This window comes from Arvicola amphibius, chromosome 4, assembly GCF_903992535.2.
Source record: "Arvicola amphibius chromosome 4, mArvAmp1.2, whole genome shotgun sequence".
Taxonomy (NCBI): Eukaryota; Metazoa; Chordata; class Mammalia; order Rodentia; family Cricetidae; genus Arvicola; species Arvicola amphibius.
Window position 1 is genome coordinate 89,369,259 of NC_052050.1, and position 18,028 is coordinate 89,387,286.

The 18,028-nt window shown below is 45.4% G+C and overlaps 1 protein-coding gene across 3 annotated transcripts in view; it reads left to right on the forward strand.

Annotated features, from left to right (window-relative positions):
- Rab11fip3 (RAB11 family interacting protein 3) overlaps positions 1-18,028 on the forward strand; it is a 78,105-nt gene that overhangs the window by 28,218 nt on the left and 31,859 nt on the right. For all 3 annotated transcript variants that reach the window (XM_038327908.1, XM_038327909.1, XM_038327911.1), the window contains exons 2-3: positions 5,646-5,739; positions 15,208-15,299. In XM_038327908.1, coding sequence (XP_038183836.1) covers positions 5,646-5,739; positions 15,208-15,299 — 186 coding nt within the window. The remainder of the gene's footprint in view (positions 1-5,645; positions 5,740-15,207; positions 15,300-18,028) is intronic.

Here is an 18,028-nt window from a genome sequence, read left to right on the forward strand (position 1 = left end):
GTGTGCACCACCACTGCCTGGCCTCTGTGGCTAATTAGTGGCTTAGCTCTGCCCTCTGATCTTCAGGCAAGCTTTATTTGTTAGATCACAAACAAAAAAAATACCACCACACATCTCCTCCAACAAGACCACACCTATATGAGAAGGCAGTGTGGCATTTTTTTTCTTGTTTCTTTTCTTTTTCTTTTTTTAGCTTTTGAGCCTGTCTTGGAACTTGCTCTGTAGACCAGGCTGGCCTCATAGAGATCCGCCTGTCTCTGAGAAGAGGTGCCTTCTTATGTTTTTAAAATATTTTTATTTATTTATTATGTATACAATATTCTGTCTACATGTATGCCTACAGGCCAGAAGAGGGCACCAGACCTCATTACAGATGGTTGTGAACCACGATGTGGTTGCTGGGAATTGAACTCAGGTCCTCTGGAAGAACAGTCAGTGCTCTTAACTGCTGAGCCATCTCTCCAGCCCAGGCATTCTTATTCAAACCACCACAACTATCCTCTATCTTGAAGGTTTCCTTTGTTGTTCTTCCTATACTCTGAGCATAAGTTTCTTTTTAGTCAATGTTCGGCCCTCCACCTTGTCCCCTTCCTCATTCTGAGACTTTATTTGTGGAAGAGTACATACCCACATAAAGTGGGGAAGAGTAGTGCCCCCACCTTTGAAACTCAGTCATGCAAATTCAGTTGTGTTTGTGCTTACCTCACATATATGTAATTTAATATTAAATATTGAATACACATATCTAATCTATTCTAAATATTAGGTTAATATTCTGTTAGACAAATAATTTCTGTTTTAAATAAATGTAGGCATTGAATATAAAATATTCAATATTTATATAAAATATTTATTTAATTTTGAGATACAGGTCTCATATATCCCAGACTGGCCTCAACTCACTATGTAGCCTTGAATGACCTTGTATTCCTCCTGATCCTCCTGCCCCCACCTCCGAGGTGCTGCCATTAAAGGTATGCACTACCGCTCCTGGCTGGGTAGGAAACCCAGTACTTCCAGAATGCTAAGCAAACACTCTACCAGCTAAGGTACAAGCTCAGCTCCTGAATTTTGAAGTATCTCCAGATACATCGGTAAGTGCGTGTAGAAACCCGTGCTCTAAAATACTGTCAGATCTATAGCAGTTAACAGCAGCTCCATGTTATCCATATTCAGTGAGTACTCAAACTTCCAGCTCGTAAGTGGAGGCCCCAGGTTTACATTGGGTGTTTTTCACCGTCACACTCTACTTTTTTTTTTTTTTTTTCCAGACAGTCTCTGAACCTAGAGCTTGCTGACTCAGACTGGATGGCCAGCAATCTCCACGGTTCCTCTTTTCTGATTCTCATGCGGGAATTATAGGTGCCTACTGTTGTATTCTGTATTTTTTAAAATCTGGGTGTGGGAGATCAGACTCAGGTTCTCATGTTTACTTGGCCAGCCCTCTATCCTCTCCCAGCTGAGCCAGCTTCCCAGGTCTTCCCTTTGGTCTTGAACTGTGTTTCTTTGGGTCCATATCCATCAAAGTACCATGTTTCTCTACTAAGTCTTCTTGAAATTGGTTGATTTTTGTCTCTGTCAAACTTCTCATGGACTGAATTTGTATCCCTAGGTTGTAGACAAAGTTTCCTTTGGTCTCTGTCTGTTTCCTGTTGCTTGACTATAATGTCTGGTTCTTTTTGTGTGCGGTGGGGGGAGGGGTTTTCAAAACAGGGTTTCTCAGTAGCTATGGAACTTGTCCTGGAATTCATTCTGTAGACCAGGCTGGCCTCAAATTCACAGAGATCTGCCTGCCTCTTCCTCCTGAATGCTGGAATTAAAGGCATGAGCTACCACTACCCAGCATATAATTTTATTTTTAAGATTATGTGATGTGGGATTCCCCCTGTATGCTGTGAATACCATTGGTTAATAAAGAATCTGTCTTGAGCCTATAGCAGAGCAGGGCAGAACAGAGCTAGGCAGGGGGTTGGAAGTTCTAAACTGAATGCTGGGAGAAGGAAAGAGGGAGGAGTCAGGGAGAAGCCATGTAGCCCCACTGGAGACAGACGCCGGAACTTTGCCAGTAAGCTACAGCCACCTGGCGATACACAGATTAATGGAGATGGGTTAGTTTAAGATATAAGAATTAGCCAGAGGGGGCTGGAGAGATGGCTCAGAGGTTAAGAGCACTGCCTGGTCTTCCAGAGGTCCTGAGTTCAATTCCCAGCAATCACATAGTGACTCACAACCATTGATAATGAGATCTGGTGCCCTCTTCTGGTGTGTACATGTTAACAGAACATTGTATGCATAATAAATAAGTAAATAAATAAATCTTTAAAAAAAAGAATTAGCCAGAAATATGCTTAAGTTATTGGCCAAATATGGTTTCTGTGTGGTTATTTCGGGAACTCGCAAGCGGCCTCCCTACAACAATTATGTATTTGGCTGGACTTTGGTGGTGCACACCATTAATCCCAGAATTCGGGAGGCACAGTCAGGTGAATCTCTGAGAGTTCAAGGCCAGCCTGGTCTACAGAGAAAGTTCCAGGACAGCCAGGGATACTCAGGAAAACCTTTTCTCAAAGAATAAAAAATAAAATAAATACTATGTATTTGTATTCGTGTGTGTGTGCCACATGTATGATGTAGACATCAGATCTTGGAACTGGAGTTACAGGTGACTGTGATCCACCTGATGTGGGTGGGTGCTGGGAGCTGAACTCAGCTCCTTGGAGCAAGGAACATCCTTAACTATTGTGCCATTTCTGCAGCCCCTTTAGTTTTAATTTTTAATCACACATATTTGTGTGTGTGTCCGTGTGTTTAAGTGCATGTGAGCATAGGTGCTGACAGGGGCCAGAAAGCATCCCCTGGAGCTAGTGTTATATGGTGGTTTTGAGCCATGGGACATGGCTGAATTTGGGTCTCCTAAAAGATCAGTATACTCTTGTAGCCACTGATCATCTCTCCAGTCCTAATTGTCTTTTGTTTTTTGAGATAGGTACTCTCTGTGTATCCCTGTCTGTCTTGGAACTTGGCCTCGAACTCATAGGGATCTGTCTGCTTCTGTCTCTCAAGTGAAATATATATAATTTTTTTTAATTATAGGGAGTTTTCCTTGAGCGTTTTTAGTATTTGTTCTGTTTCTTTGCTTTAATTTCCTTCTCTGGGGTTCCTGTTGGAACTTGTTTGCTCACTCCAAGATGTATCTTAAATTTTTAAAAAATTGTTGTGTATTGTGTCTGTACATATTTCCGTGTGTGTGTGTGTGTGTGTGTGTGTGTGTGTGTGCAGGCTTGTGTGTGCAAGCACATATGTGCCATGGCATATGTGTGGAATTCAGAACAACTTGGGGGAGTTGGGTTCTGTCTTTGTACTATAGAGATCAAACTCAGGCCAGCAGGCTTGGTGAAAGCATTTTTACCTACTGAGTCATTCTGCTGGCATATTTGTCTTTTCTCTTGATCCCGTTTTAGTTTATTATTTTTAAGAGCTTTGGGATACGATTTGTATTCATGAAATTGCTGCCGTTCTGTGTGCAGTTCAGGGTTTTCTAGGATGACAGTACGATCGGGGCAGCTGTTGGCACCCAGAAAGCCTCCCCGGGTCAGACTCCTCACCGCCCGCAGGTCTTCCAGTTGCACTCACTTAGAGGGCACTGTCTCCTTACATTTGTAATTCTTGTCTTCCATGACTAAGAGTATTGAGTATCTTCTCATGTGCTTATCAGCCCTTAATATGTGTGTGCATGCACAGTTGTGTGTTTTCACGACAGGGTTTCACTGTGCTGTTCAGACTAACTTTAAACTCCTGGACTCAAGTAGTTATCCTACTTCAACTTCCCAAGAGCTGGGACTCTAGGTGTGTATTAGTACACCTAAATTTTTATGTTTGCTTACTTAGTTTTGTGCGTGCATGTTTGTATGTGCATGTGTCTATGTGGTTGCATGTGCACACATGTATGGAGGCTCAGAGGTCGTCGTTGGTTCTCTCTTCCTCACTCCCTCCCCAACTCACTCTGTATCTTTCTGGTTTTTTTTTTTTTTTTCTGATACGTATGTGATGCCTCTGTGTGTGTGTGTGTGTGTGTGTGTGTGTGTGTGTGTGTGTCGTATGCATGTGGAGGCCAGAGGAGGACTTCAGGTGTTAGATGTCCTTCACTATTACCCTTCACCTATTCCCTTGAGACAGAGTCTGTCCCTGAATCTGGAGTTAGACTGACAGCCAGCAGGCCCACAGCACTGGGCTTACAGGTGTGTGCAGTCATGTCCAGCTTTTCAGTGGACTCTAGGGATTTAAAACTAGGTCCTCATGCCTGCTTAGCAACATTGTACCTGCAGAACTATCACCTGGCTTAAGCTTCTGAGACAGGGTGCTCACCAATTTGGCTAGACTGGCCAGCGAGCCCCAGGGGTCCCTGTTTCTGCTTCCCAAGTCCTGGGATCACAGGTGTGTACTGCTGTCCCTTGCTATGTATGCAGGTGCTGGTCTAGCGACGGAACTCGTGTCCTCATGCTTGCATGAGAGCCTTTCTCGTTTGGAGAGGTCTTGCTATGATTTCTTTTTTCTTTTCAAGTAGGATTTATGCATATTTTCTAGATTCAAGTCCTTTACACATGATTTACAAATATTTTCACCTAGTCTTTGTTATCTCCTTTGATCTGATTAATGCATATTTGAAGCAAGCATCCCCACCACTTTAAATTATATCTTCTCTATAGCCTAACTCATTGTGTTGCCCAGACTGGCATTGATCATTAGGTAGTCCTCTACTGTTGCCTCTCAAGTGCTCTCAGCCAGCCCATCCTGCTTGCTAAAGTTTTACATTTTGATGAGATTCCTCTCATCCTCAACAACAATATAATTATGTCTTCTTTTGAAAAAACTGTGTCTGTTGTTGGAGGCCACTTGTTTGCTCCTGGTTGCCCAGAACTAAAGCAGTCATTCATAAACTGTATTAATTAAATCACTGCTTGGTCAGTCACTTAAGCATATTGCTAGCTAGCTCTTATATCTAGAATTAACCCATTTTCATTATTTTATATTTTACCATGAGGCTTGTGGCCTACCGGCAAGGTTCCAGCTGGCAACTTCATGGAGTCTTGCTGACTCCACCTACTCTCTGTATATATCTTTTCCAGCCTGGCTATATTCTGTTAAGCCATCGGCCAAAAGCAGCTTCTTTATTTATTAACCAATAAAAGCAACACATCCACAGAAGGACTTCCCACGCCATGTGTTCATTAGCTTGCGTGTGTAGGTTATCTCTCTGCCTTTGGAGTGAGTGTTGTCAAGGGTGTGACTGCCTCCAAAGCACTGGCACTGCTGAGGAAGCTCATCTTAGTAAGAATGTGCTGGAACAGACTTCAGACTCCTGATTTTCCCACCAGGGAGCTCAGTCGTCATCTTTCTGAGAAGCAGGATGTTATTCCCAAGGTTAAGAATACTTGCAACAACGGCAGATTCCTCCAGGATGGCTCTCCCCTGTGGCTAGCTCTTGCAGTGGCTGCCCCTGCATCTGTGCTTGGACCTGTCAGTGCTCTTGAGCTCCGAACCGTGTGAGCACATTGCTGCTTTGTAGATGGTTAAAGGGGTCAGTGCCTGGTGTCGCCTGTCAACTGTGGATGCGTGAGTAACATATTCTTGTTTGGCAATTGCAGGTGACGGACTTGACTCAATACCTGGACCCCAGTGGGCTTGGCGTCATCAGCTTTGAAGACTTCCACCAAGGGATTGTGGCTATCAGAAGTGGAGGTAGGTCAGTTATCCCTCACTGTACCCACCACCTTTTTCCTCGGTGTTCTGTAACTATCCATTCTTCCCCAGCCACCGTGTAGTCTAGGCTGAACTCACAGAGATCCTCCTGCCTCTGCTTCCTAGTGCACCATAACACCTGGCATTTGGTGTTCAAGATGTTCTCCTCTTCCCTGTTTGTTCTTGAAGCCCTGCCTTCCATGATTGACAGGCTCTCAACTGCCTATTTACAGTGTGGAGGGCTACTTTCCTTTCCCAACGTTTCGTGAGGAAAAATTACAAAACATTCTGTACGGAGAGCAGCTTGCTGTGCGTGCTGTGTGTGCCCTGTTCATTCCTCCGTCCATTGTCTACAGTCTATCTTTTCAATGGGATGCATTCAACTCATTATATTGTGCACGTCCCACTAATGCTCTGGTGTGCATCCTGGCCATCATCTAGAGTTCAGCATTTGTTCAGAGACTTTGGTTTTAAAGCAAAAAGGTACCTACTGTGAAATGTGCAAATCTTAAGTGTAGCAGTTTGAGCTGTCACAGATTGCTGAGCTTGATTATCTCTGATAAGGCTGTCATGGCAAGTTCCTCCCACATTCTTTTTTCTTAAGATTTATTTTATTTTCATGTGTTTTGCCTGCATAAATATGTGTTTGAGGATGCCAGTCCCCTTGAACTGGAGTTACAGACAGTTGTGAGCTGCTATGTGGTTACTGGGAATTGAACCCGGGTCCTCTGGAAGAGCAGTCAGTGCTCTTAACCACTGAGCCATCTCTCTGGCTCTCCCACCTTTTTGTCAACCTATTCTGTTTTCTGTTCTTGTACATTAATTCTTAAGTTGTCACATAAATGTGTCCTGTATATATCTGACTTCTTTCCCTCAGTATGCCTCTTGTATCCACCTATGGTTTGCTTGTGGTCATGGCTGCTTTCTAATGTGGGATGGTGGCCTATTGTATTGTGATGAGGCTTACCTATTGGGATAAAGTTTGAGTAAAGTTTAGAAGACTGTGTGCGAGTTTTTGTGTAGATACATGTTTTCCTATCTCCGTGTCCTGTGCCTAGGCTCTGGGTGACTGGCCGTGTGCTGTGTGTGTATTCATGTCTTCACAGGGCACATGCCACTTCCCACTCCCAGTTAGCCCATCTAGTTTCTGTTCTGCAGCTATGAAAATAGCTTTTCAGCCAGGCAGTGGTAGCCCACACCTTTAATCTCACAGGAGGCAGAGGCAGGTGAATCTCTGTGAATTCAAGGCCAGCCTGCTCTACAAAATCAGTTCCAGGACAGTCAGGGCTACACAGAGAAACCCTGGAGAGATGGGGGGGAGAGGGGGAGGGGGAGAAAGAGAGGGGAGTCAGAAGTTATGGGGTTGATGGAGCTGGGGTATGTTAGCTGCAGGCTTTTTGCCTCCTAGTACATCAATCTTTTTTTGTAAACTTTTTATTTTAATGAAAATGTAATTACACACATCAAGTCTTAGTTTGTAGTCACCAGGTGAGGTCAGGTCTGAAGATATCCTTGGACCTCAGGTCTCAGCAGCTGTCTTGTTTGTCATCATCCCCAAATTATTACTGACAGTGTCACTTAGGACTGAGTTTCTAAATTATTGAGTCCTCAGATGGTTCTAGAGAAGTTGCCGTGTTAACTCTTTGACTGTTTCTCACCAAGTCTTTTATGGAACCAGCCCCCTAGGGATAATATTGTGAGCCAGCATCAAAGCGAGCCCAGTGGGTGGTGACAAGGAGTCAGATGGATGAGGTGCCACTGTTGTCAGGGCGGTAGGCAGGAGCTGAGACCACCATGCAGGCCACGCCTCTCTGGGGGAGCAGCAGAGAGGGAAAGCATGGTTACCAGGTGAGGGACGCCTGATCCAGGTTAGCAGCCAGCCAGCCTGTGTGATGGGGATGGACCAGGAAGGGAGGCCCTAGTGACGGTTGGTGACTTTCCCAGTGAATAGGACTTGGGGAGAGCTGAGTACAGGGCCCCTGGTAGGGAGTGAGGTCAGTTCACCGAGGGATGAGATGGAGAACAGCCAGGATAATGCAGAGTCCTCAGACTGAGAGCCCTGTGTGCTGTCTGTCAGCCTGACCTATAAGTGATAGAGCGCAAGCAGTTAGATTTTCTTTTTTTTTTTAAAGATTTAATTTTTTTCAGTGATGTGTATTTATGAGTATGGGTATATGCCTGTGAGTTCAAGTACCCATGGTGACCAGAAGAGGGCATTAGAACCCCTGGAGTCCCTTCATGATTTCTTTATTTTTTATTTTTTTATCCAGATATATTTATATTTTGTCATTGAAAACTTCATACAGTATCTTTGTGTTTTACTTTAATCCCAACATGTTGCCCAATTAGCTTTCTTTTTTTAATGCTTTTTTTAATTGATGTTTATTGAGCTCTACATTTTTCTCTGTTCCCCTCCCTGCCTCTTTCCTCCCCCCGCCTCATGATTTCTTTACCTATCAGTTATTTTTTAAAAAATCTTGGTCTTTAAATGTTTGTTAAAGTCTTGGCATTAAACCAGGAATGGTGATAACTGTCTGTGATCTGAGTATTTGGGAGGCTGAGATGGGAAGATTGCCAAGAGCTTGAGGCTAGCTACATAGTGATCTATGTAGTGAGTTCTTCATAGTGGGTGCCTCAAAGACACCCCCCATACCCTACACTTCACGGGAAGTATTAGGGAATGCGATGGGAAGTGAGGCAGCACTCTTAGAGGCAAGCATGGCTGGGCTCCTTGTCCCCATCAGCCTTTCCCATGGGTCATCTAGCCATGGAGATGAGTGATAAGTTCCCACAAGACATGTCACAGCTGTCACTCTGACTGTTTGTCATGACTGCCCCTTTCGTTATAGATATGTAAATAATGATCCGTTTCCTTTGGAACCACAGAGGCGCAGAGCGCTTGGCTGGTCTCTGCTTGTCAGGTGTGAAGTTTGCTTTGCACCATCTAACCACTGTTCCTAGTTCTGTCTGCACAGGTGGGAGGGAGGTGTGCTGTTTGGACTGTCAGCCCCAGGGTGCTCTCAGTACCGTCAGGGTGAATCAGGGGCATTCATTGGATTGTTCAGATTTGAGTAGTTGACTGCACAAACCTCTTCAGGCTGGGAGGCACAGCAGCTGGGGCTGCAGGCAGGCAGGAAGAACCTGTCTATCAGGAGATGTCTGTGTGAGGTGATTCCTCCATGGCTGCTAGTTTGTATGCTCTGGTGAACTCTCTGCTGGGGGTGTCCTGGTATCTTGATTTGGGAGGCATCTCCCCCGTTCTCCCGCCGTCTGTGCTCTTCAGGGTCAGCTTCTTTCTGGAGGAGGGCTTACTTGCTGGTGACCATGTCTCTCTTCTGAGTGCCTGGGTCTTGGTTTAGTGACTGAAGGTGCATGTAGATATTTTTTAATCCCTGGTAACAGCAAACAGTTGTCTGAGGATGATTTATTACCCCAGTTCCACCCCCCTGTGCCAGATGAGACCCATCCCTAAAATCACTGTGTCCCCTGCCTTTCCTGGGCTGACTAAAGACACTGTGGTGCCTGTGTCCTTTCCACAGACGGCCTAGGAGGTACTTCCTGGCCTCTGCCTGAGCAGGGGCAAGCTGGTCTCAGTGAAACTGCTAGCTTCCTCTATCTCTTTGTAGCCCACTCTCTTCTGCCTTCTGAGAGGAGCCATTTTCTGGCCTGTCTTTTGGTAGGTCCCACCTATTAGACCCAAGCCCTGTCAACCCTGCTGCTATTTCTGCCCATTTTCCTGGGGTTCTGTTTTGGTTTTGGTTTGGTTTCCTTTTCATTGTTTGTTTTTTGAGACAGGATCTCACTATGTAGCCCTGGCAGGCCTAAAACTTGCTACGTGGAGCAGTTTGGCCTTGAATTCAGAGATTCCTCTCCTCTGCTTCCTGAGTGCTGGCATTAAATGTGTGGACCACCATTCCCAGCCCTAACTAATTCATGTAGCCCAGACTGGCCTCAAACTTGCTATGTAGCCAAGGATGACCTTGCAGTTTGGATCTTTCTGTCTTTCTTGCCAAGTGCTGGAATTCCAGGTAAGCTTCAGCACTCCCATCTAGGCTGTTTGCTTTGAGACGGTGCCTTGTTCTGCAGCCTTGGCTAGCTTGGTTATTCACTGTGTAGCCCCTGGTGGCCATGAACTCAGAACAATTCTACTTTAGCCTCCAAGAGGTGGCGTGACAGGTGTGGCACACCCACCTCTGAAAACATTACTTTGTAGTCGCAGCAGACAGATGTGATACAATTGTAGGTGAGTAATTCCGAAGCAGGAATAAGTAAATATGTGTAATCCCAGTGCTCAGGACTGTGGTGGTTTTCTTTGTGTGTTTTGAGACAGGGTTTCTCTGTTTAGCCCTGGGTATCGTGGGACTTGCTCTGTAGACCACAGAGATACACCTACCTCTGAGATTAAAGGCATATACCACCACCACCACCTAGTTTGGGGGTTCGTTTTTAATTTAGTCATTTTTGCATTCTTTCTGATTGATTTAATTAGGAATGTAAATCTCCCAGCTAGTTGCTAGAAATAGTTTAATGTTTCAGAGTTTCACCCTGCTACCACACTGGGGGTACATTGCCTTGAGTTCAGCCTGGACCTGGAGGATAGTGGGGTCCTTACGGTGAGCTGTGGGGATCTGCAGAGATGAGGTTAAATGAGGCAGACCTGTGCTAACTATTCTGGAGATCAGAACAGAATCCTTTGCCTTTGGTGCTGGCTTTCTGTTGGGAGACAGACAGATGATAAGGTGGGAGACTAAGGGGTGTGGGAGTGAATCAGGTGTGACACCAGGCAGGGGTGTCCTGTAGGGTAGGGATGTGTGCCTGGTGTGTAGGGGACTGGGGTCAGAAGGTAGAGGAATGAGCTGTGGAGATCAACTGTCCAGTGGTGTAGTGGGAGGACTGGGCCTTTTCTGGGACCGAGCAAACTTAGACTCTACCCTGGCCTGGGCCATGGAGAGTGCTGAGCAGGATGTTGAAGGAACTGCTCAGTGCACCTGCCGATTAGTGCAGAGGCTTTGCTTTTCTGCCTTTGTCATTTTGGGGTTTCATTTCCATCTGATTAGGAGGACACAGTGAAAACAGAATAAAAGATGAGGTCAGAGGTGACTTTGAATGATTTTGTAGCACTTAGAAGCATTCAGAAAGGAAGCCTTGCTTATCTGAAGTACGTTTCCAGTGAAGTTCATTTCAGGTCCTACTGTAATGTGCTGGGGTAGCGATGGACAGCATGTATTGCCTGTCAACCTCATTCTACATTGGAGGGCAGCATAGTAAACCACACAGTATATTGGCCTAGTTTGCGGGGAAGCGCAAGACGCCTGCTGTCACAGCCACAAGCACTGTTCCAGGAATAGACTGAGACAGGGAACGGTTACAAATAGGCCATGGCTCTGGCTCATACATCCCTAGCTCTGGAAGGGCAAGATAAATGCACATTAAAATTTTCCACTTATGGGTCTGGAGAGATGATTCAGGGGGCTGGAGAGATGGCTTAATGGTTAAGAGCACTGACTGCTGTTCCAGAGGACCTTGGTTCAATTCCCAGCACCCACATGGCAGCTCACAAATGTCTGTAACTCCAGTTTTGGGGACCCAACACTCATGGCAAAACACCAATGTACAAAAATTCCACTTAACAAATAGCTGTGATGGTGCACACCTTTAATACCAGCCCTTAGGAGAGAATTCAAGGCCAGCCTGGCTTGTGTAACAAATTCTAAGCCAGACAGAGCTATGTAGACAACCTGTATCAAAACAGAGTATTTCTATATAAGGATACTAAGGCAGGAGGATTGCAAGCTAACGCCTATCTGGACAATTTAGTGAGACCCTGTCTCAAAGGAGAAATGAGGGGCTGGGCCGGGCAACAGCGGTATACTTCTTTAATCCCAGATGGTACCCATAATGCAAGAATTCAGGAGTCAGAGGCAGGTAGATCTCTGAGTTGGAAGCCAGCCTGGTCTACAGAGATAGTTCCAAGACAGCTAAAGCTACACAAAGAAACACTCTCTCTGGGTTGCAGGGGTGGGGGTCTGGAAAGATGGCTTAGTGCTGAAGAGCACTCCCTTGGACTCTCATTGTTGCTTCTGCAGTCCTTAGTTACCCAGGTCTGTTTGTTAGTGTCCAACTCTCAGAACCTGTGGTGGGTTTTTGTTTTTTTTTTTTTTTTTTTTCCTTTTCTTGAGACAGCATTTTGCTGTGTAACAGCCCTGGCTGTCCTGGAACTAGCTTTTGTAGACCATGCTGGCCTCGAACTCACAGAGATCTTCCTACCTCTGCCTCCTGAGTGCTGGGATTAAAGGCGTGACTTGTTGAGGTTTTGTGGTTGTCTTGTTCTTCCTTTGTCTAGATCAAAGCATGAACTTTCTCTGGTCTTTTGTGGTTCATTTAGAGGAAGCCAGTACTGACTGTTCCAAAGCATTTCTTCCCAGATCGTCTGGCGAAGGTTGCTGCTCCACTTAGCCGTTGAGATACGACTATATGAACTAGTTATGGTTCACACTTGTAATCCAATACTTGAGAATGGACACAGAAGGCTGAATGACTGATTCACAACCAGCCAGTGTTTCAGAAAACCTTACCTCAAAAACAAAACAAGGGAAGGACTGAGGTTTTTCCCCTCCCTCTATTATTTATTTATTTGGTTGTTTTTTTTTTTTTTTTTTTTTTTTTTTTTTTTTTTTTTGAGACATGGTTTTTCTGTGGGTAGCTCTGGCTGTCCTGGAATTCACTCTGTAGACCAGGCTGCCTTGAATTCAGAGATCCGCCTGCCTCTGCCTCCCAAGTGCTGGAATTAAAGGTATGCACGACCTCATCTGACTTATTTTTAATGATTTTTGTGTGCAAGTGTTTACGTGAGGTGAGTGTGATAATCACTACTCTACAGAAGCGAAGCTATGGGAGTGTTTACATATGTGTGGGTGTGGGATGGGAACCAGAGACCAACCTCAGGTGTCAGTCCTCACCCCTACTATGTTTGAGACAGGGTCCCTGCTGTCTGCGCTGTGTGCACCAGGCTAGTTGGCCCATAGGCTTCGTAGGCGTCTCCTTTCTCCATCCTCCACACTACACTTGGAAAGCTGGGGTGCAGATGCGTGATGCGGTACCCAGTTTTATATGGGGTCTGGAATTTAAACTTAGATCCCATGCTGCACACAGCACTTGTGCCCGCCGTCCTGCCTTCCAGCCTGATTGGACCGTTAAAACAAGTGCTGATAGAAGCTTGCCTGTGTTCAAGATATTTTTGTTTGTTTGTTTGTTTGTTTTTTGAAAGTTTCTCTGTGGAACCCTGGCTGTCATGGAATTCACTCTTTAGACCAGGCTGGCCTCGAACTCAGAGATCCACCTGCCTCTGTCTCCTGGAGTGCTGGAATTAAAGGCCTGTGCCACCACCACCAGGCTGTGTTAAAGATATTGACTAAGCAATCAAACTCTAAGTCAGTGTACTTCATGAAAGAAATTACTTAGTAATGAGACTTTGGTATGGACTTATCCTTTCTCGGGCACAATGTCCCTTGAACATCTTGGAGACCATGGATGTTGGCACCTCTTTTCCCAGAGGAAGATGCAGGTGTTTTGTAATTGAAATGTTTAGAAAATGTCTCTGGCAGTGAGTTCAGAAGTTGGTACTTCTTTACAATTTACTTTCTTAGCTGCTGGAGAGATGGCTTTACTGGAGAGATGGATTAGCTGCTCTTGCAGAGGACCTGTGTTTGATTCCTAGCACCTATATGGAAGCTTATAGCCATCTATAACACCAGTTCCAGAGAATCTGATACCTTGTCTGGCCTCCACAGGCACCAGGATGCATATGGTATTTACATACATATATGCAGGCAAACATCCACACATTTAAAATTATAAAAAAGAAGTCTTTTAAAAAAAATACCTATAGTGGGCGGTGGTGGCGCATGCCTTTAATCCCAACACTCGAGGGCAGAGGCAGGCAGATCTTTGTGAGTTCGAGGCCAGCCTGGTCTACAAGACCTAGTTCCATGACAGCCTCCAAAGCTACAGAGAAACCCTGTCTCAAAGAAATCAAAAATAAAATAAAAACAACTTGCTGGGGCATATACCTTTTATCAAAATACTCTGGAAGTGGAGGCAAGCAGATTTCTGAGTTCAAAGCCTGCCTGATCCATATATCAAATTCTAGGCCAGTCATGGCCATACAATAGGACTCCGCCTTGGAAACAAACAAACAACAAGACAACAATAACCATAGCTCACGGGGACTGGAGAGGTGACTTAGCAGTTAAGAACACTTGCTCTTCCTCCAGGAGGCTCAAGTTCAGTTCTAGCACTCATTTCAGTTGGCTCACAACTGCCTGTAACTCTGTCTTTAGGGGATGAGATCCCGTGCTGTGTGCAGCACGGGGATCTAAGTTAATCTAGTCCCCTCTTCTGGCCTCTATGGGCACAGGCACACATGATATATGTAATGCTCAGGAAGCAGAAGTAGATGGATGGATCTCTGTGAGTTCAAGTCCAACCTGGCCTACAGATCAAGTTCCAAGGCATCCAGGACAATGCAAAGAAGCTCTTTCAAAAATAAAGAAAAATTTTAAACTCAACTTCATATTTTGAAATATTTTCACTATATTATTTATTGGGTTTGAGCATGCATACATATGTGGACACATACATGGCATGGCATGCACCTGGAAGTCAGAGAACAACATTGGGTCTTGGTTTTATATTTTCCCGATGCAGGCTCCAGGGATCAAACTCATCTTGTCAGACTTAGTGGTAAGCACTTTTATCCACTGAACTTTCTTGCTGGTCCAAACCCACTTTATACACACACACCAATAAAGTAGAGTAAAATAAACTATTGAGTGTAACACCTAGACACTGCATTTTTTCAGTGTTTCCCCAGACAAAATGTTGGTAATGTTGAGTCGAATTTGTATGTAACCCCTTTCAAGGCTGTATGTTTTTGCAGAACTTGGAATCTTGCACTTTTCCTTTCAAAGTTGCTTGGTTCTTTTTTTTTTAAAGATTTATTTATTGATTTTATATATATAGTATTCTGTCTTCATGTATGCTGCAGGCCAGAAGAGGGCACGAGATCTCATTACATATGTTTGTGAGCTACCATGTAGTTACTGGGAATTGAACTCAGGACCTCTGGAAGAGCAGTCAGTGCTCTTAACCTCTGAACCATCTCTCCAGCCCTGGTTCTTTTTTTTTAAAAAAGTCATGTACACACAAACTTCTCAGCACCCTAGCAAGCACTGTTGTCTACTGGGGGGTGTGGTTCTTGTGCACCCCCTCTGCCCTCTCCCGCTGGCGTTCTCAGCTTGAGGCACACAGTAGTGTACCTTTTGCTGCAGTGAGTCCCGTCCATCCATCTCATGGCGGCTCAGCCTTAGAAGCGCGGGACTGGGAGTCCTAGTTACACACTGTTCCTCCACCTTGGACCCCTCTGGACATCACTGGGTGGCCTGCTGAGGCCTGGTCTTCTCTCCACAGATCCTGATGGCCAGCAGCACAATGTGGAGCCTGTCCCAGATGAAGAGCCCCCTGCCTGTGCCGATGAGTTTGATGACTTTGTCACCTATGAGGCAAGTGCATTCTTGACCACGGGTTCCCCTTCCCCCCTGTGATGTCCTGAGCAGCACAGCTGCTCTCAGTGCCGTGCCCTGTGCGCGTGGGTGGGAGGCTGTGGGAGACCTTGGCTGTGGCAGAAACCACGGATGATTCCCACTGGCCTGGTTGAGCCCAGGATCTGCATGTTCAAAAGTCATCTCTCAGGCCTGTTGTATAGAGGTTTGTGGACAGTTAGGCTCTATGGTATCCTTGCTGTCACCTTCTACCATGCATAGGCAGAACAGAAGACACTGAAGGTTTCCCTTTGTGAACTTGAAAATAATTGTGTTTGTTAACATTGACTAACCTGCCTCCTGCCTTGTATCCCTTACTGTCTACCCCTGGGAAAAGCTAGGGTTGTGCTTTGTGGTGTCTCTTATAACTGTGGGTTCCTTGTCACCTCACTGGGGACAAAGTCACAGCAAAGGAAGGCAGAGCACCGTAACTGCCCAGCAGACTGGAGAGAGCTGAGTCTCGAGTCATATGGCTGATCTACAGGATTTTCTTTATAAAATACATGTAGTTGTTGCCCTGGTGTTCAGAGTGGCTTAGAGACAGGGTGCTTGAGCCCAGGAGTTCTGGGCTGTCCTGCCAATGTAGTGAGACCAATCTTGAAATCATGAGTTATAACTGAGCCCTTGGTTTGCAGATAGAAGTGGCAGCTGCCAGCATTTCAGCCTTCTAAGTGATACAGACTGGTGAGATCAAAGGTTCTTAAGTTCTCAGAACCTTTGTTCCTTTGTAGCATGAGGAGCTGGGCCCTGTAATGTCTAAGTAGGTTCCTTTTGAGGGCTAATGCACCACAGAACTCAGGCTTTTTAATCCCTCTCTCTCTCTCTCTCTCTCTCTCTCTCTCTCTCTCTCTCTCTCTCTCTCTCTCTCTCTCTCTCTCTCTCTGTCTCTCTGTCTCTCTCTCTCCCCCTCCCCTTCCCCCTCCCCCCCTCTTTCTCCAGGGTTTCTCTGTAGCTTTGGAGCCTGTCCTTGAACTAGCTCTTGTAGACCAGGCTGGCCTCAAACTCACAGAGATCTGCCTATCTCTGCCTCTCAAGTGCTGGGATTAAAGGCATGCGCCAGCACTGCCAGGCCCTAATTTCTCTTTTAAAGACTTATTTTTAGTATGTGTGTGCCTGTGTTTGAGTAAGTGCACATGGGTGCAGGCGCCTACGGAGGTCAGAACTGGAGTTAAAGGCAGTTGTAAGCTACGTAATGTGGGTGCTGAGAATCAAACCTGTGTTGTGCAGAAGAGCAGTGACCCTTAACCCCTGAGCCTTCTCTCCTAGCACTCTGATTTGTGTTTTAGATGGAAGAAACAGTTCTACATGTTTTGTTTACTTTTAAAATCTTGAAAGATTTCATTTTTGAAGGTTTTGAGTTTTTAGTACATGGACCAAATAGTGCAGAGGATTTCCATATGATGCCTTGCCTGGGCCACAGCTGATGCTTCACTGCTGACCAGCATTTGCTACTCATGAAGCCTTGTGTCTGTGGTATCACAGACCATCGTTTGCTGCTCACCAAGTCCCCTGTGCACTGCCATGCCCCACGTGCCCCTGGCTGCCCTGGGTTTGGCAGAGTTGTGTTCCTGCCTTTCCTGGGTGTATCTGAGCTACACTCAGATCTGCTCTTCTCACTTGGGCTCAATGTTTCTTCTGTGTCTTGCTTTTCAGGTTTGCAGGTACCATTTTCAGAACTAGGTACTGCTACAAACTTACAGTTTTTTCTTTAAATCAAAAAGCTAGTCATGGTGTTACAGGCTCTAATCCTCGTGCTTGGGAGGTGGAAACAGGAGGATCAGAAATTCAGTAACGTTTGTTGACATCGTGAGTTCAAAGCCTATATAGACTGGACTATATGATACCCCGTCTTTAGAAAAAGTGTTGCCAGATGTGGTGGCTCACTCCTTTAATCCTAGCATTCAGGAGGCAGAGACAAGCAGATCTCTGAGTTTGAAGCCAGCCTGGTCTACACTGTAAGTTGCAGGACAGTCAGAAGTACACATTCAAAAAACAAACAAGCAAGCAAACAAAAACAAAAAAAAAAAATCAAACAAATGTCAAACATCCTTTTGTTGGTTTGTTAGTTTTCTGAGACAGGGTTTCTCTGCATACTCCTGGCTGTCCTAGAACTTGCTATGTAGACCAAACTGGCCTTGAATTCACAGAGCTCCATCTGCCTCTGCCTCCCAAGGGCTGAGATCCCAGCTTCCAATATCTTCTTAAAGTGGAGATCTATATGTCAAATCCAGATGCCATATTTGGTACTTAGAGACGATTAGCCTTTTACTGATTTGCTGCAGATAATTCCTGTTAGACCTGCGATTCTAGTGGAACTTGGTGTCTGTAAGCATATGCTGGCAGGAGTACATGCGCCTTTACTTGCTCATGTGCACTCTCTGTTAGGGTCTCCTAGTAGTCCTGGCTCCTACTGCCACTTTCCTGGGGACCTCTTGGGTGTTTATCTTGCAATAGCAAAACATTAAGTGAGGCAGGAAAGAATTAGGGAGCTGAGTTAAGCTGCTCGTGATGTTTACAGGAATGATCATGAGAAGAAAGCTCATTGTCCAAGAATCTGAGCAGGCCAAGGGAGGACCGGCATGGTGGGTAGAGACCACTTATCATGGTTTCTGGAAGGGCAGTGAGGAAGTCACCGCAAGAACAAGCAGGACCAGAAGATAAGGGTGTCCTAGAACTGTCCTGGCTGTGCT